Source organism: Buteo buteo, chromosome 20 (genome assembly GCF_964188355.1).
Source record: "Buteo buteo chromosome 20, bButBut1.hap1.1, whole genome shotgun sequence".
Classification (NCBI taxonomy): Eukaryota; Metazoa; Chordata; class Aves; order Accipitriformes; family Accipitridae; genus Buteo; species Buteo buteo.
Genome location: NC_134190.1, coordinates 24,120,346 through 24,143,955, shown reverse-complemented (window position 1 = coordinate 24,143,955; position 23,610 = coordinate 24,120,346). Strand labels below are relative to the sequence as shown.

Genomic DNA, 23,610 nt, shown 5'->3' with positions numbered 1-23,610 from the left:
ATGGAAAAAGACCTCTGATTTCCTAACCTGCCCATCTGCAAAGAGATCTCTTCGCAACACCCTGAAGGACAGAATATTGTTTTTTGAGATACGATTAAGCAGCATACCCTCAAGGTCTCACGAGTGATGTGAATATACAATCATACTGTGCCGGAGATTCATCTCGGACAAACTGCTTGCGTACACAAAGAGACAGAAGTAAACCTAGTCCCCATGCTTGTTTGTCGAGCCCTGCAGTTGTTACTGCTGTGGAATGGTATTCCAGCATGTCGCTGCAAGAGTCAGCTTCTTATTGTAACCATGAGCACCAGTCAATGGCATCCTTAAGACAGACAGGCCTTCAGACCAACAGGGAATAATGACACAAGGGTTGTAAATGCTCTTACTCATCTCACCACCTTAGGCTTACTGTACATATTCAAGGGGACCAAAAAGTGACCACTAAGGCACAATGTACCTGGCCAGTCTACAGACATTTCATTTAGGACACGATGAATCATGCTATAAATCTCACAAAGTATTTCAACTCTTTCTCCATTGATCACAAAATAAGGCTAGGCAGAAGACATCAGAAATGTTTAGGCAAATGACTTGCAGATTGTCTTAAGCAAACCCAGCAGGCGAAGCGTATGCAAATCAGAGGTATGTAAAGCCTCAGACATAATAAATGAAACATGGTAATTAGATGAAAGGGGGAATTGTCTCATTATCTTTAGTGATAACATGAAAAGTTTTTTCCATTGCTGTCAGTGACATATTAGAAATAATTTTGCACAAGTGCATTACAGAATTATGATTAAAAAGATATTTTTTTTCTTCTTCTTGGGAAAAAACAATAACCTCACATTGTGTGAAGTCTGTCAAGCTCTGAATGGTGCTAGTACAGAACATTGTTATTTAGAGCACAATGACCATTGCAATGCAATGACCAGCCTATGAGCTGGACTGATGCAAGTGTGGAATTTGTGTAGGTCAAAAGATGAATTCATGTCTTGGAAAGTTACGACCTGAATTTGAAGCTGTCACAACAGGGATTTAACACCTGCTGGCCCAGTAATGGATGTAGTTCCGTACCAAGCAGTAACGCTCCCCTGGAAGCAGGCAGCAACTTTGATGGGAGCCCACAAGTATCACCACAGTTAACTCTCATAAAAGGAACCCATGAAGGAGGGACTGGAGGAGGGGGGTGGCAAGAAACAGGAATGTCCTGGGCTTGGGCAATAACCTCTGTGCATCTGTTTGTAACCTCCTGTCAATGAAGGCTATTATCTTAGAAGTATCCCAGTTGGTTAACTACTGAGGTTCCAGAGAGCTTCAATATTAACCCATGGTTTTCAACATCAAGACCTAAAATGCTTCAATAAAGAGCTGCCAGTTAAAAGCTGCAACCAAGAAGTGTCCTTTTTTCTTGTAATGTTCCTGTTTCTTCTTACAGAAGTCTGAGTCTTGATCGGTCTGATCAAATGGGCAGCACTGGATAAGACATGGTGTTCAGGGTGCTGTGCTTTCGTATTTCCCCCCCCCTCTTGGGACCAGAAGAAAGCATGCAAGTGTACCTGGGAGGAAAGCTCCCTTCTGGGGAAAAAAAAGTCTTTCTTTCAAACTATGGGGCCAGGAGAACCCTTTCAAGACTTACTTTCATGGCCTAAAGAATGATAACCAAAATGTTCCATGTATAATAATGGGGTAAGTACTACACACTTACTGCAGTCTGTGCGGCTGATACGGCTGTTAGTGCAGTAGAGAGCTTAACACCATCTGTGGTCAGGCAATTCTCTTCCTAGAAATCAGAAGCTTTAATTTGTTTAAAAAAAAATGATAAAGCATAGGGGGGCCTGAAAACTAGCTATGCAGAGCTGCCAGTTTTCACAGCATTAACTCCTTTCTTTCTGGCTTATTCTCTTCAGTCACTCTCTGATGGCCATTTTAAAGCGCTATTGCTTAGACTCTTCTCAGGCTGCAACTGATTTTTTTTTTTTTTAGGCTTGCTATAAAAGGATAAATTTGAATGGCTATTAATATGACCTCCTTAAGTTTGACCCCTCAAGAAATGAAAGCGTGCTACAATTCCTGCGCATATTCTAATACATCTACTAGCACTGACTAGAGAAGCATCAGGTTTCAAAGAAATCTTGCTAGGAGAGGAAGAAATAAAACAGCTTTATAAAGAAAAAGAATAATTTAACAAGTGATGATTTGCAGTGCTCCTTTAACAGTTGTTATCCATTTTTTAAAAAGGCAAGATATAAGTAGAGAATTTCCTCAGAAACAGAAGCAGATTCAGAAACAGAATGTGCTACAGGAGCCTGCTTCACTGAGAAGGGTTCAAGATGAGATCTCATCTTACTTCAGTTTGAAGATTTTTAATTTAAAATAGTACTAAATGACTCCAGCAGAAATAAAAGCACAGACACAGTTACATAGGAGACAACAAGCATTCTCCATTTGAGTTATGGCAATGAAAAAGAAGTGAGGCTACGCTTGCTTTAACTAGTCAGCAATGCTCAGCAAAGATCAAGGAGAACCAAAAGCAAGTGCAATAAATAAACACTATCTTTACCAGAGGACTCCGACCTCTGACGCTTGAAGTATATGTGCAGCAGGCGGGATGCACAATGCACATGAATGTTGAAAAAATGCAAGTTTCAGAACAGTGATAATCAGTCATTCACCCTCCAGATACCACAAGCTTTACTTGCAAAAATAATAGTACAAACGATACCATCTAGCTATTAAAATCATCATAAACCTGTGCCACCATTTATGAAACATCATAGTGTGATAGTGACTGATTGATACTAATTTTTTGAAACCAGAATTGCGTAACACAAAGGTAAGGCAGGAAACGAGTCTGTTCAGATTATCTGTTACTTTCCGACTGTATCTGTTTCGATAAACTAAACTGTGTGCGGCAGTGCTGTCCGGCACTAGAATTGGTCATTGATGCAGTTAACCATTAAAATAGCTCTTGGCAGAGTTTTGGCACATGCCAACCAGCACTTTCTCAAACAAGCCAAGGTATTTTCAAGGTTGGCACAGACCAGGAATCCTTTCCAGCCTGCACAGGGCCATTCTGCGTTGACTATAAAGCAGTTAAGTGCTATGGACACAGTTGTTTTGTGTCTGTGGGCCATCATGCCAGACAATGATCATGAACACATTTAATTTATTAGAATAGGCATTGCCTCTCATTCAAAGTACCACAAATCTACTAAATTTTTTCTCTGTATGTTATTTAAGAGCATGCGATTCTCTGCTGTGTAGTAGTTTTTGTAAACAGACAGTATGGGGATACATTGGACACAGCATGCTTATATAAGGTAAGATGAAAACAGTTTTTCATATCCAATCTTGAGTAAAATGAAAAGCAACCACGCACCCAGCCTTGATGTCTTACAGCAGTTCTTCCAATTTCAACACAATCAACAGATACATTTATGTTAGCGTTCAAAAAAAGGAAAAGAAAAAGAAACAAACACCCACTCACAATGCAAACAAATGCAGTCTTAATGTGAACTTAGAAAAGTTCTAAGTGAAAGCTAGGGTGCAACAGTTGAAATTTCATTTATGTTAAACAACCTCCCTTAAAGCTGCCTTAACACCAGAGGACTGTGAAGTGTCTAAAGCAACTTCTATTTTTAGAGAAGGTATGTAAGAGCCAGAGAACTGCAAACCAGTAAAGACTCATCTCTGCTCTGTGCAAACTGTCAGGAAATCTAATAAGGGACGTGCATGCCTGTCCTATGGCATACCGTAAAGGACATCACATCACAACCCTTTTGTGCTTTCAAAGAGTCAACCAGCTTGCAGATGAACACTGATATCTGCAAAAATTCACCTGGATTTCTGAGAAGGCTTTCATCAAGGTCTCTCATAAAATGCTCTTATGGAGACTGAGAAGTCATAGGATATGAAAGCAATTATTCTGGTAAAGACAGAGACTGACTGCAGGGAATTACAGAACTTTAACCAAGTATCAAGTGATTTGCTTGCAAAAAGGCAGATGAAATGTGAAGAGATTCACAGAGGAAAAAAAATAATCTCAAAATCACATGGGCTTTAAAGGTGACCTTTACTAGTCAGGAGCATTATCTTGAGATGACTGTATATCCATGATAACATCAATTCAGAGCTCAGGAGAGGTTAAAAAAGCCAATCAAGCATTGGGATTTATCTTGAGAAGAAGAGAGGGCACGCTTATGACAATGTGTAGTCCTATGCCAATGTATAATCCAAGGATCTCCCTGAATGCTGAACCTATTTCTAATTCTGCCCCCCTTCTCACCCCCCCAACAAAAAGGACAACAGAAATGGAAGAAAAGTGCAGAAAAGCACGATGAACAGATCAAAGCTACAGACAACTTCTATTTTAGGAACAATTAAGTAGTCATGAACTGAACCGGACAGGATAGTGGTTTATAAAGTCACAGCTTGTTGGAAATAGAGAGTGATTGCTCACTATTTCTTCCAACACAAAAAAAGATAGAAAGGGATTAAGAAACTATTATATAGCAATAAACAAACACAAGGCCATGTTCACAAAACACATAGTTCAGCTGTGGATATCTGTGCTACAGGATGCTGCGAATAGCAGAAGCTTTTTAAGAACAAAAGCAATGAGACAAATTGATGGAGGGTCCACCTAGAACAGCTTGGCAGGGGCGGCAAATAATACAGATTGACCTTGTGTTCTTACCATTGCAAATTATTTTGCACAGAGACATACAACGCTTCTATTGTATTACCCAATGGCATAGGCTATGGTGAGCCCTTCAAATTCTCTTTTCCACTCTCTGTATTCGCTTCCTACAGAACAGCGAGTCAAGTCCAAGATTCTGAACACCTGAAAACCTGAACCCAAGATATTTAAAGTACTATTTACAGTCTTTTCATGAAAATTAACTGTTCTGGTTTTGGGACTCAATGAAGTGGGAAGTGAGAGAAAAACATTGTCTCAGACTGCAGAATTATTTTTCATGGAAACAAAAGGCAGTTAACCTATGTTTCCTTCCACTCTATGAGCAATTTGATTTTTTTTGCCTTCCTCTTCTCAAACATAAACAGACAGGTAAATTCAGGTGTCAAAACCCCAAAAGAGAGTAAGTTTTATGTACATTTCTCTCACAAAGAAGATCAGGAAAGAACAACACACAAATCACGCTAAACTATTGTGCCACAACAATGGCTTCTCAGTTAAAATCTTTGAAGTGCTGCTGGTCTACACAGATACACACAGTAGCACTAGCTATGGTAAAAGAACCATTTTACGCTGCTCCATTCATAAACTAACCTGTCATCAGTTCCATATACCTCCACTTCAGGTGTGTAAGAAAGCCTGAAGATATTTCATACCTCTAGAAGTTTAGGAGCGACTGCACATCTAAACTGCTTTCTGTAACTGCATGATATTGGTACGTATATCTAGGCAGAAAACAAAACCCTGAATCTTCCCTTTTCAACTTTGCATTACTGTTTCTTCAGTGTCAGGGTGTAATACAATAGCGTACTAATGGATATGCTTTCAAATGATGTCATATACACAGTAATTCTTGGTGGTCTGTTTAGAAGAATAATGCCTTCAATATACAAACTTTTATTCTGAAAATGGATTGTCTGTAAACCATTTAGAGATATTGTTTATACTGCAAACCAATTAAATCAATTAATTTGCTCTACCCTAACAACATGATATAAACATTTGCCTGTGGATTGAGACAGCCCAATGGCAAGTCAACAGACTTCACAATTATTGATTAATTTCTACTCCTATGGATATCAACTAATATTTATTTGAAATTATAATGATCAATTACTTGTGTTGGCTACTACAGAGATAAAGGGAAACCCCAGCAAGCTTACCTACTTCTAGACAGCACTGGTATAATGACCAGTATTATACCCTAATAACCAACTTCAAAGAAAACGCCAACTCCCAGAAAACTCAAAGCATGATAAGCCTACTGTAAGAAAAAGCATTTCTAAAAGTATTTTGATATTTTACTGTATACTTTAATATAACTCCTATCAGAAAAAATACACTTTCTACACAGTTATTAAAAACTAAAACTGATGAACAAACAGTAATAAACCTAGAAAAGATGCTAAGATCAAAATAATTCTGTTCTATTTTAATTAGAGGGAAATTAGACCATTTTTTAAATTCCAGACTAACTATAAAAAAGAAGATATTAATTAACCAATGTATTAAAAATAATATACCTACCTCCCAGTGATGGTCCTCCAAAGCTGCGCACCTGCAATAGCGAGAATGTAAGATGAAACACGATGCACTAAAACAGAAACATTTTTTTTTTCTTTATTCATAAGGAATGTTCAAATTTTGGGCAAAATGAATAAGGAAGTCTCTGTAACAGTCAAAACAGGAAGGATATAATAACTCAGAGTAACAGTTCTTGAATTGTTTTCTGTAAACTTAACATATCAGTTAAAAATGTAAAAAATCAGTATTTTATATTGCTACATTTTCACATGGAAGGAGAAGATAACCAACATGACTCACACTTTACATCTACAAACTGACAACCACTTTCTACATTCCTTACGAATCTGTAATAGTCTTGCCATCTAGTGGTTGGCTGGGAGTGTGAAGTAGCTACACAGAAGTGTTACACTGGGAAGAATTTTTTCTTGTGTTTTGGAGTGGCACTTCATTGATTTCAAGTCACTACTACAAGATTTGTACAGTATTACTTCAAGAACCGGATTGCTCTTGAACTCTGTGTACAAGGCCATCAAAGGCAATAGTAAAATAAAAAAAGTTAACTGTAGTAAAATAATCATCCTGTAAGCTGGGAAACACAGATCTAGCTAGCCTCATCTCTATGATGAATGGTTAAATAATCACATAGAAACGGGAGTGAAACACAAATGAAGACAGGATTGTATTTTTACACTCTGAGCTTGGTCAATATTGGTACACCTTGGATTTGGTCAATACAAATATATTAGTAATTACAGCTAAGAGAGAATTTATGTAAATCACTACCTTCCAACTAGCGAGGTATTCAACATTAGTGGCGATTTCTATAACACAGAGCTTAAAAATCAAATTCTGCTAAGCTTTATAAGTTGACCTCTGAGCTTGTAATGCTTAGGCAGGAAACAGAATGGTAATGAAGACTCCAGAGAAGGCAATGACACTAAACCGTGCTTCAGAAAAGGTTGCGAATAACTGCCGTAACTTAGTAATAGGCTTTGGTGGTCAGAAATGACGTGGTAGTACATCAAAGAGGAGTACCATGCTTCTCTGACACCTATTTCCTGCTTTTGTACTATGTACGGGGGATTTTTCAAACACTTTGCATGGGGATTCAACATCAAACAAAAGGCAAAATAAGACACTTTAAAAAAAATCTTCCTGACAGTGAAAATTACAGACTGACCATGAGCATTTTGCCAAAGAATTTTCAAGATGGTAGTGAAGTACAGGACAGGAATTAAAAAAAAAAAACGAACCACCAGCCCAGCCAACAAACCCAAAATCCCTTTCAAACTTGGTTGTATTCACCTAAGACTGTATACACACTGGAAGCTAAACACTACATAAAGCAGAAAAAAATACTGCTCACATCTTATCTCAACTGTGCTAAGATAGGTCATTTCTCAATCTATTTACAAAGTTGACCAATTTATATTGGGTGTCCCAAACCTTCCAACAATGACATGATTACAGTAATGTCAGAAGTAGTATGAATGTTTAGGAAAACTTTGTATTTTAGAAAATAATGCATTTTCAGACCTAGCAGTTAAGAAACAAGAATGACTGTTCACTGATACCAATTATACTCATGCTAAAACAAATCTCCTAATTCCCTCTCTATAAAATATAGCAAAACTTCACTGAAAATGGTAAAAGATCATCACAGATATATTATTCTTCTCTGAAATTAGCTAATACTTTTACAATAATCATAGCATTGAAGTGGATTTAGTAATGAACTAACATGCTCTGAATTGCAGGTCTTTAAGGAAGGAACTTTATCCGTATACTACCTTACCTCTTATCCTCGAGAAAACCAAATCTTTTATTATCTGAAGAATTAGCACTCCAAGTATGATGAGAGAAGTCAGATGATACACTCTCCAAGGGGTCAGTGCAACAAACCTAGAATGTCAAGAAGAAATGAATGCTGAGTACTTCTAAACTTATTGGAAGCATATGTAAACTGGCAGCTGCTATTAGTACTGAAAATAAATAAATAAAAAAAATAGACCGGTATTACGTTAATTGAATTTAGTTTCTCCCCACAACCTTTTCACAGGAAGCAAACATTGAGAGCTCCAAGCATGACATAGTCTCATTAAGAGACACAATCGTTAAACATACACTGAGTTTGTAGTAGATTTTTGCCCGTACATTTATTTAAGCAGCGGAAGTATAGAAAACAAAATGTTTTAATTATTGCATAGGAAACATTACTTTTAAAATCAATTACGGTTTTATTAACGTAAATTGTCTTGGCACAACACATACAAAAAAGGTTAAACATTTTCTTGTGTTTCCTATAGGGTGTATGTTCACACAAGATTTTTTATACAAATCATTCTTTCAAATGCAAAGATGAGGTAAAACTGTATCATTCATGGCATAATACTCAAACTTGTCTTCATAATGAGCTTTTGTGCATTTTGTTTTTCATTACATAAATTTTTAGAACATGTCCAAGTCAAACAGACCTAGACTCAGAATGTATGATTTATAATCTCATGCACTGCTGACTTTGCTATCCAGGTGTGATTGGAGATTAGTTCTTCTATCTGTTTTACTGACAAATATCTTAACTCACAAAAAAGGACATGAAGTATAAAAGAATTAAAATTCAATTAAATAAAAAAAAAGCTGAAGTATTTTAATAGCTTGTTTCAAGCACTTTAAATCAGACATCTGAACACAGATAATGAGCATATTAGTATCTTTTTCAAGGTAAAAGCAAACCCAAGTAACTTAAAAAAAACAACAACCCAACACTTGAGGATAGCCAAAACCAGTAAGAGGCCAAGGCAGTGGATCAAATGAGAATACTAACAGAAACAAAATCATACAAAGCTGGGAGGTTTCCAAGAAAACTCTCGGATTTGAAAACAGGGCAACTGGCCACCCAACTAGTTGCTGCTGCAGAGCTTTTTCTGTAAGAAAGAGGGGGAAGGCAAGTGAAACCGAGTAGCAAGCATGGCCACTGGAGGAAGCCAAGAGACACCCTTTGAGCACACTTGGATTTTTAAAAAGAAAATTGACTTCCAGGTGTTTCTAACAAGCTCAGGACACACTGCAGTTTTAGAAAACTGCTCCAGTATTCCTTGCAAACCTCAAAAAAACAGGATTGCATCAAAGAAAATGTCCATGACACTAATTTTTGCATTTAACGCAAACTCATAATGCTCAATCACCCTGAGCAGACCAGGATATGATTTCCAATATGAACAGATAAGCTCACGCTGAAAGTTTTTTCTGAATATGAAGGGTTTCTACATCTGTGCAGAGTTTGAATTGTAAGACTATTCTATTAAAAAAAAGTATGAAATCAGTACCTCTGTATAATTTCAACCAGCTCAAGAAAACCAATAAAGATGTATAGAGAAAAATGATTACGAGGTAGGCTATTTCAAAGCTGCCCAAGCATAGCTCATTAAATCAAAACTCCTAACAGCTTTGCATCATGCTGTACCACTATTTTTCTTGGTAATAATCTTCAACATAAAAAATTCTTGATTCTGTTTAAGGATTAAGTTCAACTGCACTGAAGACTTTGTTTAGCCTATTTATTGATAATGGGGGGTGGGAGGAGAGATGTAACACCGTATAGAAAAATCAAATGAGGAATTTTTCATAAAACCTCTAGGTATCAGAAGTTTGTAACAAATGCAGATCTTTAAGTTATGTAGGCTTAATACCATGCCTATTCTATAGGTTCTTTGTGGTGCTTATGGATTAATATTTTATAGAATCAAACAGTATGCCCTGATTTAACGATTACCATTGTCCAGTCCTCAGTGGTTTCAAAGAAACACATCAATGCCGAAATTTATGTATGTGTGCATGCATGCTGGTGCATACAAACACACGCATTTTACTAGGTCTTAAAAGTAAGACCAGATGTTTACTAAAAAGCTTTAGCCTATCTTTCAAAGAACATACAGAACATGTTTGACCTACTTTATGCTGACAACTAAACCATACTCCGAGTTTCACTGCAATCACAGCTGTCACCTGCTGTTAAAAACAATTGCACTAATGCAGACGAGGATTAGCAAACAAGGATTAACAAGGTAGCATCCTCTCTGAAAGATGCTTCCAAGTTATGGCATTCTACCTTCTTGATACTGCAGTCCTCCTGCTCCATAGCTTTTGGGGAAAAAAACTGTAATCTAGTTGGAACAGCTAATGTAGTCGCCAAACAAGGGCTCTTCACTGGTTTGGAGAGCTTTGACTTGTTCTGACTGGACTTCCCATGCCTTAACATTATTAGCTGTCACGCTCCTTCCTCCCTTATTTAGATGGTGCTGTTTGCAAGAAAGTCCATCTCTTACAAATTCATTCACAGCCAGTGTGTGTCAGCCCTCAGGTGCTCCAACAATACAGATCAGAAAAACTCTTTGCAAGCCATATGTCAGAGATCTATGTCCTTGAAGACCTTACTGGTCAAAAGCTGATAAGGTGCCCTTGTAGGTTTTTTGGCATATGTCTATCATAAGCTTCTCAAAAGGTTAGTCCAATGTGCTAGGATCTGAAAACCACTTACTATGCTAACAGTGTCAGGATTCAAAATTCTTATAGGAATTATCAGCATGATGCATAGCAACCAAACAAAAAGTTTCAGTGGTATTTTTGCTTATTATTAGGAATTGGGGCTTTTTTCCCCTTCTTTTTTAAGGAAAAGAACAGAGTTCACTTAAGCCTTTCTAACACACACGCATATCTGACAAAACTGAAAGCCTCCAGAATGACATCATCATACACTGCACAAAAATATTTCTGTTTAGTAGAAGAATCAATAGCTATACTTACTGAACAAACTGTTATGCTTTCTTTTTAAGCAATAAAACAGACTGAAGTTCAAATTGTTTGATTTCTTCTACAAGCGGTATGGAAGTAAAAACCATTACTAGAGACATAAACAAGTTTTGTCCCCCTGTGAAATTCTGCACTATTTTGAGAGGTATGTTTTGTGTTTTGGTTTTTCTTTTGTTTTTTTTTCAGAAAGCAAAGGTTAAAACAACGTATAGAATTATGCCTTTTACATAATGATTTCAGCAGTTAACAGGGCAGCTTGGGTGCCAAGAGGGCAAGAAACTCTGCTGTAGACATTGTAGGACTGCACAAAAACGGTCATGAGGTGCCACGGGACTCTAGGTATCCCCAGCACACGAGGGGCATTCACTCAGACACAGCTCCAGAGGCAGGATACAGCCATCTGGTTTGGGGGCTGATGCCAACAGTGGTCTCACCCGTGAAAGATGTCCTCCGCTTAAACGTGTAGAGCGGTCAAGTGAAAGAGCTAGGGGAGGCAGTAAGCAGTTGGCAGACCACTACGGAGTACGATCTCCAAAAACTTCATTGTGTAAGAACCTGAGCAACTTGGTCTAACTGGACCTCATTTGAGCAGGTCAAACTAGCTGACCCCCTGTTGTCCTTCCAAACTGTATGCTTCCACATAGGAAGAATGTAAGCTTGATGGAAACAAGCCTGCTACTGAACACCACGGTGGGAGATTGAGAAACCACGATTATAAAATGAAATAGGAGAGATATCAGCTATTGACTGTTAGGACAATTAAGCAGTGGCTGCCCACGGAGGCTGTGGAATTTCCATCCTTGAAGGTTGTCAAGACAAAACCTGACGATCTGTTCTGAATTAAGTACTGATCTTTTCAGAGCTGGAGGTTGGACTAGAGGCCTCCTGAGGCCCCTACCATCCTGAACGATATTTTCATTCTGTGGCTAATTTAGTCTATTAAAAGTGGCTGGCAAATCCTTTTCTGTAAAATGCTGAACTTAGAACTTTAAGGCATAACAGTTTCTACTTCTTGGCCTGGTTGTACTGTAGCTGGACTGAAATGATCCTAAACTGCACAATTAAGAGTCAAAACTTGACAATTTCCACAACTACAAGTCAAAATTCAACTGTATAATGGTAAACTCTTTCTATTGCAATTTTAAAATAATACATATATACAATACTACAAACAAATGTGAGATTTTCTGAAAAAAAAGAGTACCCCATTCTGAAACTCCACTGAGAGCTACCCTACCTGCTCTTCAGCATTTCAGTCACCTTCACTTCTTCCTACCTACAGACAATGACAGACTACAAACTCATTTTCTTAAATCCCATAATGCAACTTTTCTTAGCAAGTCACACTTCTTTATTTTTAGTGTCACCAAATAAATACGCATTGCCATTAATCTGTACTGCCTTTTCAGAAGTTGCTAAATTCAAACATAACCTTTTCAGTATTTTGGCAACTTTCATATTTTGCTAAAATGTTAAGTTCAAGAACCGTGCTCCGACTAAAAATAAAAAAAGAATATCCTTTTGACAAGCTTCCCATAACCATGAAGGTCAGATGGAAAGAAAAGATGGGACAACAAATGCAGCTGAAATCCCAATGGCAGGAGCAAGACTGTACATAGTAGGAGAGCAACATATTAAAACCAATGATTACACCTAATCTGGTTAGAGAGCTCCTTTACTTGCTCCTGGAGGTGATATTATCTAATATTGCATCACCTGAAGATAGAAAAGAACCCTAAGGTACCTCGTCCTTCTTGTATTTTCTCCAACCTTTATTACAGTATGGGATGGCCATATATCAATAGTGGCAAGATATGTTAACTAACACAACAAATCCACTGGATCTGTTATATCAAGAAGTAGCCACCACCCAGTGCAGAGCTCCTGGGCCAATTAGCTGCACACACCTGATTGTACAGAGTTATTCAAGTGGCACAAGCCAGCTAAGAAATTTCAGAGGCAAACATTGTCATACAATATTGCAGTCTGTAACCATAAAGAACTCTTATAGGGCATGACAAAAGCCATTTTTAACTGTACTTGTGAGATACAGGGAAGGGACGGACCTACTAAATTGCTTTAAAAGTTAAATAAATCAACTTGATGATACAAGCCTCATTTCAGCTGTGAAGATATTTGTTTACAACACATTCTAGAATAATGAATGACTTGTACTTTGTAAACACAAACCATAAGAAAATATTTCATCAAGAATTAAATGATTTAGGTTATAAGCAGCCAGAGCTAGTTATTTCTGGAAAGCCTTAGCAGGTACACTTCTAGTAACCATCTATCCTTGGATGAATTAGAGATACACAAATAAATGAAAGCTGTGAATAACACAGACGTGAACACGGAGCTTTGTTTCACCGTCAGCTAGTACAACACATTTATTGGCTGCATGAGTGATTTGCGGACTTGAGTTCAGTGCTCAACAAACACGTATTTACATTTTAAAACCAAAGCCCAAACTCTATAGTCTTTTTGTGGAGTTCTAAATAGCACAGGATGGTATATACTTGTTTCCTCATTAAACGCTAAGGTGAAAATCCACTAACACCTTCCAGCCATAGTTTCCCATAGAACTGGTCTTCTGTAAGACACAGGTAAGCAAGCACGGGCTAATGACATGAAACAGGTAAGAGAATGGCTCTCACCTGTGCAGATCAAATATTTCTAGTGCATTTTGAGAATGCTCAACTGCCAACAATGGATATTCTGGCTTTTTTATCTGCTAATTTTAAAGGCATGTCTACTCCTGCTCTTACAGGGGACTGCCCAACACTGTTTCAGACAGGCGTCCACAGTGATGGCATGTAGAGAAGGAAAAGATGTGGTCCTAACAGTTTCCTGGTGGTAACTCTTTCCTACCTGGAGCTGAATGTAGACCATTCTTCCGTGCTTACTGCTGGAGTGATCAGCACCAGGCTGGTTGCAACAAATTCTGATGCGTATCTCAAGCAAGAGGTCTGGGGAAGGGGAGGAGGGTTAGTTTTCTTCTAAATACAGCATGAAGTGCACTTCCCGAAGAACGTCGCTGAAATACACTGCAAAGGCTGAATCAGAAAGCTTGGGCTCTTACTGATCACTGGCTCAATCATTTTGTTTGCCCTCTTGTGAATCAAGAAGCAATAATATATATTAAATTAAATTATATTTTGTTTAAAGGTGATTTAACACTTTGGCTCTCCTAATTGGAAAAACATGCCAAAGCAGGTTTGCAAAACCTGCTTTCTACATCTATTAAACATGTGAATTGCTCTCAGATGTAAATGATTTTCATGTTAAGCTTCTGTAAATATCAAAATGCAGTATCTATAAATATTAAAACCCAAATGCTCAAAAGTATTCAACGCATTTGAAATCCAAAACTCAACAATCCAGTATTTTTCCTGTGGTTCCTTTAGTACATCTTGGTCTGAGCCAAAGTATTTAGATACTTGTTGAAGAATTACAGTGCAAAAATCCTTTCCCCATTCCTGCACAAGAAGTGTAGACACTCACTTAAGGCAGAACAAGTTACGCACGCTTTTTTGGTAGCTTCTATTTATAGAATAGAATTTGGTAGAATCTTGTTATATTGATATGATATTTAACTGTCAGTCTGCATGTCTGAAAGATACACAAAAACCTGTGGCACTGCACATTCCCTGTTGCAGAGAGGGGAACATATTACATGAAATAAAATACATTTGCATATGTGCTGTCAAAAATTTTAGAATGAACAAAGACTTTATAAATTTTGTCTAAAAAAACCCTCCTCACCCCTACAAAAAGCATAAATTGTTGAATAAAATAATTTCAAAAACAATTACTCTACTTTTTATGTTAATCCAGATTTAAAATATGCACACCACCACTCTGGGTGCCTGGCAGCTTGAACTTAAATAGCTGTATATCTGTTTAGGTGAAAACACATGAAATACTGTAATAGAATGCTTCTTAAGATATGTACGTTAAAAAAAGTTTTACATTACCTTTAATTTAATGGAGAAAAGCATAAGCTTCTGTACAGACATAAATTAGGAAGAAACACCTTTTTCACTAAAAGTTTTTTCTAAGTAAGAATGCCACCCAAGAACCTAAGATATCTACGATTTTTAATAAAACATTTCAACCAGAATAGAATGAAGAACTGGAAAGCAGTTGATTTGTGACTTATGTGCCAACTAGCAATGAGTCTTCCATTGGATAGTGCTCAGAAGACTATAAGTTCTACCATTAAGTACATAAAAACAAAAAAAATAGAAGAGGCATGATTCTTATTCTAAAACTTGCAGCATTTTCTTTAATTCTTTCTTTGTTAAGACAAAGAGAATTCAGTCATCAACCTTTCATTCAAGAAGCTTATTTGTCAAGTTTTATTCAAAAGATGAGGATCATATTTGTTCAGCCAGAAAGCAGAGATCAAATCAAACCTGGACAGCTGTTCTTTAGAAAACCTTCTAGAACTTATTAGGAACAAATATTGTGGAGTAATAAATAAATCTCTTGTCATAAGAAACAGAATCCCACAGACTTAAACTACTAGTGCTTTGACAGCCACCTGTACAAGTGGTAGTTCTCTCGGAGGTCTGTGCACAGGTCGCGGGGCAAAAGGCACAAACTGCTGGACACTTCTAACTAAAGTTAGTAACACATAGGATAGGAGTTCAAATTATATATTGTCTCTACCCTGATTACAAGAAATGACATTTCAAACTTATTATAAATAAGTCTAAATAAAAATGAAAATAGTACAATTCTCTAAGCAAAAATATTAGAAGAATCTTTAAAATGCTTTGCATTTAAGCACCAAAAAGAAATTTGCTTATAAGCTGGTAAATTTGGAAGCATATTGGTGGTCTGGGAAATAGGATCAAGTCAATAATAAAATGTCACATTGCAAAATTAACTCACACTGTTTGCAAGGAAACCTCTTGGGGAATGCAGCAGTTAGAATCACATTTCAACATCTGTGGCTTGTGGATCAGCTTTACTGCAACCTATTGCATTCAGATAGGCATATAAAATAAAAAAATTGAGAAGGAGGAAGTTTAAATGACCTAAGCTACATACCTTCTGAATCTACCATGACATCAAGTGCTACTGTTACATCGGTGAAAACAAGGGATGATATTTCCATGGAAGTTAAAATTATTTTGAATTAAACACGTAACGTCAAATAACCTGGCTTCCTTTTTTTTTTTGCAGAAACATGCCCAGATGACCTTAATTAACCTGTACTCTGGCAAAGTACAGAAGAAATCCTAATCCCATTTTCTCATACAGTAGCAGCAGTTTGATGATAAACAATCCACCCCTACCATGCTGCCCTAAATCTCCTTTTCTTTAATGCTCTCATTAGTCCTGTAACATCTACCATGGAGCATAGCATATCCCCCCTAAAACCTCCATTGTTCTCAAAATTCTACTTACTATTTGAAAGGTCTCATTATTTTGAGTTAATACATGAAGAAATTATCATTTCTCTCTTAAGACGACAGCTTTAGACACAGCATTTCTAAGTTGTAGCAAGACAGAATAAACCCAAGCCATGCTGCAATTCGTCTATTCTTCTTTGTTCGGGATTTCCATCTTCCACAAAGTCCTCATCCTGGATTTGGTCCTAAATTGTTCAGTAATGCTTGCTTTCCCTCACTTCCTCAATTATCCCATTTGATTTCTTTTCTGATTGATCCTGTTTTCATCTTACTGGTTGAAAAATGCTGTAAACTCTCCAGGTTTTTATGTAACACTGTCTGGCTCTTAAACAATGTCAATTTTCATTCCTGTAAACCAACCTCTTGGCCAAAACTATGCAGACTGTCACTAAAAAAGCTGTTGAGATAATGGCTTTAAATTTTTTTGCTAACTAAAATAAATTAATTTAACTTTCTGTTCCACGCTTCTACCTCCAAAGTCTTCGAAAGTTTTAAGAATTTGTATTGGACACAAGCTTAAAACTGCCTGAGTCAAAACAAATAGACCCTGAAATTATACCACAACTTGTGTTGCCATCAGAATTTTAGCTTTACTTGAGAAAGCATATTTTGGAATATCACCATCTAGGGGAAAAAAAAAAACAAAAACGAAACAAAACACCAAACCACAAACATTTTTTTTTAAGCTTGCAGAACAACCAGCAATTTACTGTATTTAATATACCCAGCTATAGTAATCACAACACCAGTAAGTTACAAAATCTTGGTAAAAGGCAGCAAATTAAGTTAAGACTATCAGACGAGAAGAAACATAAACTAGCAACCATGTAAGAAACCCATTCACGTGGATGCACAGTGAATTTCAAAACTGCCTATGCTGGAATTTTTTTCTTCTCTTTTCTGGTAATGAATGTATTATAATTATAAAAGAAATGCGTCAATATATAAACTAATCTATTATCCTTATTTAAGGGATAAGAGAGAGAAACTCTTGTTAAGGTTTGAGGCAGGATTACAATCTGTATTAAATTATTCACTTGTGTGTTATCCTGATACTTTGGATTTGGGGAAAGTAATCCCGAAATTACTAAAAAGGTAGCTCTAAGATTTCCTGTAACAAACAGCTGAAGACTAAAATTTCCCAAATTCAAAACCACATTTAGCATCTGGTTGCTGTAAGAAGAAAAACATTTTGCCACAGAAACATACAGATGTGTTCTCCTGACTTGGGAGATATTACAAATTTAAGATAGTGATCTGAAAGCCAACATACTACAAACTGGCCTTAAAATGTCAATACCCCTTCTCACTCCAACTCACTTAATTTTCATGCATTTTTCTTTATGTTTTGATTTCACAGATTTCTTTTATTCCAATTCTCATTTAATTTAGTTTGGTAATCTCCCTCCTGTCCACTGCCACTGATGAATTTCCCACATATACTCTAAATGAAAGAAAGTATTTTGAACCAAGTATTTTCTTCCCAAGGATTTAAATTTGGGCAGAATTAATTCTTTCGGTATTATTTTTGCTCAGTATGCTCTCAGATTTGAGTGTGGTTGTGGGAAAGTGTATGTCTGAGAGGAAAAAAAAAAGGATTCTGAAACAGCTGAATTACTGTGTACCTGAATTAAAGCAATAGGGAATAAACTATTTATATACTGCAACTTGCAATTTCAATAACTGGACGCATCAAAAATCCAGAGTTCTTTAATTGAAATTAAAACCTCAATTTAGATAGCCAATACAATCTGTACAGAGTCTCTGTAAATTTCTTACTAATGACATCTCTGGTAGCATGCTGGTAATGAGGACTGGTTGGGTTGGATAAAAGCCACATGATCCTTGTACAAGTGCTAAGGGAGTGATCCTTAAAGAAGGGACCACACACACTGCTGGAGGAAGCACCCACAAACCTCACAAGCCCCAGGCAGTACTGAAAAACATGGATCACCACACCGGCCTTCTAGGAATAACACCACCACTAGCATAAGACCACCACCTAATACAGACAAGACCAAGAAGAAAGTAACATTTTGTAAGCAGTGGACTTCCTAACGTTCAGGATGCCAAGTTCACTAAGACGTCCTGTTTGACTGAGCCGTTCCCCGAGGACTACGTTTCCAGTGGTACCCGCGGTCCACGTTGATTAACAGGCAGAAATTTAGTGTCCCCTATCTCAAACACTTTAAATGGAACATAATGATATAGCTGTACCAATGCATATATAGAGTTACGAACAGCTATACAAATCTGGGCAAGGCATGTCTAACAGGCCAGTTTCTTTCTTGTAAAAAAGAATAAAAATCCAGATACAAGCATACACTGTGTATGCACACTGCTCTCTAACTGTGCAGAAACCTTGCTTTATAGGAAAGCTGTCCATCAAGATGTAGTAGTGGCAGCATTCACAGTTTGTGTGCAAACAGCTGAAAGAAATGCCTAGCCCAGTACTATTTTCTTATGTTGAAAGTATAAATTAATGAACGAAAAGTACTTTGAGATCTCTCCATACTAAGCACTATCATTGCCAAGCAGAGATTTCAAGTAAGAAACACTTTAATAACAAATCTTAAAGTGAACTGGATACTTAAAAAACAAAACAAAACAAACACTTCAATAACAAATCAAATTGGATACTTAAAACACACCAAACCTCTAAACTCTGAATGTGTTTTTGTTGCTAACATGTAAATAGCAATTAGAGTTTATATCTGGAATAACCTTCCTACTGCAGTCTTTATGTGATGCAATGCACACAGCCAGTTCAGATATAAGAAATAGTGTTTCCTCTCTTGATGATTTAATTCTCCCATACAATGAAAATATTCTTTAGTTGTGAGACCAAACAAACGAAAAAAATCTGAGTATGGATGGTGACAGAAGACACTATTTTTAATGGTAAACTTGGGCAGCATGCCTGTCTAAATCAAGGAATGATACTTGTATTTTACACAGTCAGTCAGTCAAGTTGTTCATCCAGTACATTAACATCATGTAACATTGTTAACAACAGACCTGCAGTAACATACAAATTTGTATATCAGAAAGCATATAAAAATCCTCAAAGAAAAATTTGGATTTGAGCTAGCAATGAGAACAGCAAACAGGGCAACGCAATAAATTCCTTCCACATGGAGACAGAAACAGAGAAAACATCTATTACATCTTAAGTCTTCCTACTGCCTCTCTTCCCGAGGAACCCTATGGAAATCATTCATTTGGGCAACTGGTGAATAGATGCAACTGGTGCATCTAAGGACGACCTTGCAGACATTAATGTATTATGTTTGAAACGTGTCACTGCAAATACAAAACATGTATTTGAAACACATATCCACAGACTACAAAAGACAAGTAACAGCACAGAATTGCTAAAAATAAACTTGTGCCCCTGGCCTCATAGAAATATTGAGGATGACAGATTTGGGAGAACAACAATGAAAAGCTGCCGCTATCCCCTCTACCCCATACACACACACAAAGTAATAATTACGCTAGAATACTAGCTTAAAATCTAGGGTTGACTGTTAATATTTGTCTAAGATTAAACCCAAGACTGAAAGTTATCAGTCAGCAGCCTAACACTTAGAATACCTGGACTAAGCTTCTGGCACCAGCAGAGTGTTTCTCTGCTCGTGGGCAAATCACTCACTTTTTCAGTACTACACGTGTAAAATAGGAAAAAAATACTTACTCTCCTCATGTGTTATTTTGACATTGGTTTGTAAACTATCTACAGCAGAAAAGTAGAATCCATATCACATTTCAGATGATTAGGTGCTAAATAATATGTATTTAACCCTTGTTCATTTTAAACATTTTCAATTGGGGTCCTTTGGGGCAGGGGGCTTTAAGCTGCTCATGGTGAATAAATAATGGAAGTGGTAAGTGCTAAATGCTTTTTCAAAAACCAGATTCCTTTTTAATTGCCAGCCTTGCTTCATTCATTTTTGAGAAAATTTTATGAAAAGTTAGTTCACTAAATATACCAGTACATATAAAATCTAAACTGTATTATAATTAATATTTGATACATTTATTCAAAATGTTAAAACATATCGCATCAGCTTTTGCAGGGTCTGAACTTTTGTGCAGCCTTTATGTTAGAAATCCAAGGAAACTAAGAAATGGTACAGTACTGCCTACTCTAAGAAGGTCCTGAAGTCACGATCAAGAACTAGTTGCTTTAAGCCTTGTTAAAGAGCCCATGATGATTTGTTAGCAACATTCAAAATATGAAGGAAACCAGAATGAAATTAAATCAGTAAATTTCTTGTACCTACAAGAACATTATTGCAGTAGTAAACATCAAAAATGCATTTATATACAATATCATGGTTGAAAGATTCTTAATGGGAAAAAGGTTACAACCAACTATAAAAAAAAGCCAGAAACAACACCCAAAGGATTTTGCGGCATCAGAGAAATAGCTGACCCCCAGCAGCTCCTATTGCAACTGTTTACACATGAAGTGGTTTGAATGGCATACATGCAAGAACTAAACTAACTGTGAGGGAAAACACAGTCCCGTCAAAATTAAGACATGGGAGGAAGGGACTATCACTACTTTTCCAACATTTAGAAAACTGTAAAATTAAAATTCACCTCCCTCTTCCACCAACATTATTGCTGATACAGTGAGAAAAGCCTCCCATCCAGCAATAGAGACTTCTCAACTTTGAGAAACACCGAGATTAGAGGCCCTGCACGCTGGGAGTGAAACTACCTCTGCATAGGGATACTTGCAGGCATACGATGAAGAAAGATGAGGCACATGAAGCAGTAACTGGGAAATGTTGCTCTGGCCAGCACAAAGCCCTGTTAGGACAGACTTCACAGGCAGCAGGGGCGAACTCTTGTTCCCAGTTCTGAAGCAGCAGCGACTGGCTGAGCCATCACAAACCAGGATGACCAGTTGGATCTCAAACGAGAAAAGGGGAAGCAGCAAACACACTGTGCTGCAAACACTCAGGATGACAACACCAAAGCAGGGAAATGTGAAACTGGATTTAAACGTTTGCTTCAAAAATGAGTGTCAGATTTCATAGGTTTGCTAAAAAGACCTTTCCTGATGTTCTTCAGTCTAACAAACCACAGAAGTTCACTGGCCATCATATCTGCTCCTACATATTTCCTAGTTTGTCTCCACCTCTCAAATCTCCCTGGTGCTAGGATAGCGAGCTTCCTGCTGAGGTACAATACCACCAAAGTAAAAGCAATCCTTGCCCTGACTTTTGCCACTCTGACTCATCCTGACAGTAAGAAAGCAGACTGAACTCTAAATTTTGATAAAACAACTTCAAATAGTGGTCATCAAACCAGTCGCCAGTAAGACTACGAAAGGAGATTTCCTATAGGCATTAGGTAACGCATGCGCTATATACCTTGCTTATGAACAAAGTCGGACAAAACAACAGCAAACAGGTTGCCCAGCAGCTACTATTCCTTGAGACACAGCAATGTAATGTTAGGCGCTGTCCCTGAAAATTTTATCAGGGCCGTGTCACAAAGAAACATTATGACTCTTCCAAATCGCTGAAAAGAACAGATGATCTCTGAAGTATGCAGAACATGAGAGCAAAACCATGTAACCTTCTCAATGAAAGGATTTACCATGGATACCTAAGAGCAAGATGGATAATAAAAGTCAACCTAAATGAGACATCACACATACTGCTCCTGGGATTAAAGAGGATAAAATGAGTTTGAAAATATTTGCACAGAGAGATTTTCTCGTGCAACACAAAGCTTCCGAAAGTTCTCTTTCCACGACTTGGATCTCACGTTTAAAAATCACGCTGTTAGGGTTATAGAGAACTAAGTGGAGTTTGTAATTAATCCACCTCTTTGCTTGTTTGCCTCTCATTCACTTAAGAGGAAAGGAGGCAGTTCTCGCCACAGGAAAGGAAACACAATTCAGTCTTAGAGTATTATTAGACAGAGCCCCAATTCATAAATCGCGCTACGTGAGCGAGCAGGCACGCAGCAACATTTAGGATCAGAAAATGAAAAGACGCAGGCATCGCCAAAACCTAAGATCAGGGGAAAGTCCTGAAGAAGTTTCACAGCGGAAGACGAGTTTTTTTCCTACAGAAATAAACAGAAGAGTTGTTACAAACACAACAACGAGAACCTCCGTAGGCTAATTTCTGGGGTTTATTCGACAAAACTGTACCCGACCAGAAAAAGCTTAGTCAAAAGAGTGGTGCACTGCAGTAACGCTCCCGCCGTCCCCACTCCACGAAGCCTCCGCAAACTAGGCCACCCACTTGGAAAAGCATCGGGAACCCAAATGAACCCCGAACTCACGGGCCACGGCAGCAGCGTGGCACTAACGATGGGCTCGAGGCCTAATTTCACGAGGTTTCAACGCTCTGCACCGAAACCGCAGGGCCTCGTCGCTCACCTCAGCTGAGAGAAACCCCAACTTCTGGGCCGGGCGTGGGGCTGCCGCCCGGGTCAGCTTCGACCTGAGGCTCCTGGATGCAAGAAGGGGGGCGAGGGGGTGCAGAAAGCGGACACGGAGCGTGACAGAACCCCGTGAGGCGGACACGGAGCGTGACAGAACCCGGTGAGGCAGACGCTCGCTGCCTCAGGGCCCTGCCCTCCCCACAGCGGGAGGAGAAATGCCGGACCTTCCCGTGGAAGGGCAAGGGGAGCGGGTCGGCTCCCCTCAAAGGGCGGCCAGGGCGCCGGTCGGGGTCCGGGGGGGGGGGAGCAGGGCAAACGCTCCTCCCGGGGGACGGAGTGAGGGGAGAAGGGGGTGTGTGTGGGGTCGGCGGCCCGGGCAGGGTCTCTCCTCCCCCGGGGAGGCGGCCCCGTCCCCGTCCCCGTCCCGGCTCGCTCACCAGAAGAGCAGGTTGGCGCAGACGAAGCCGCCCAGGCTGCGGAGGGGCCGCTCCCAGCTCAGCGCCGCCGCGATGCAGCAGCCCACCGTCAGCCCCGTCTCCCCCAGCAGCAGCGCCGCCGCCGCCGCCCCGGCCCCGCCCGACACCTCGGCCGGCTCCGCATCCCCCGCGGCGCCCCGCTCTTCGAGGGCCTCCGGGCTCTGCCGCCTGCCGCCACGCTCCCCGCCCGCCTCCTCCGCCTCCGGGTCCGGGTCGCGGGGCTGGAGGGGGGCTGCGCTCGCCATGGCTCGGTGGCGGCCGCCGG

The 23,610-nt window shown here is 38.8% G+C and overlaps 1 protein-coding gene across 1 annotated transcript in view; it reads right to left on the bottom strand.

Annotated features, from left to right (window-relative positions):
* Positions 1-23,605, bottom strand: part of RETREG1 (reticulophagy regulator 1) — a 69,889-nt gene extending 46,284 nt beyond the window's left edge. Inside the window, exons 1-3 of the mRNA XM_075052388.1 lie at positions 23,307-23,605; positions 8,019-8,125; positions 6,224-6,254 (exon numbers count right to left, since the gene is read on the bottom strand). Coding sequence (XP_074908489.1) covers positions 6,224-6,254; positions 8,019-8,125; positions 23,307-23,590 — 422 coding nt within the window. The 5' untranslated portion in view covers positions 23,591-23,605. The remainder of the gene's footprint in view (positions 1-6,223; positions 6,255-8,018; positions 8,126-23,306) is intronic.
* Between the last annotated feature and the right edge of the window lie 5 nt (positions 23,606-23,610).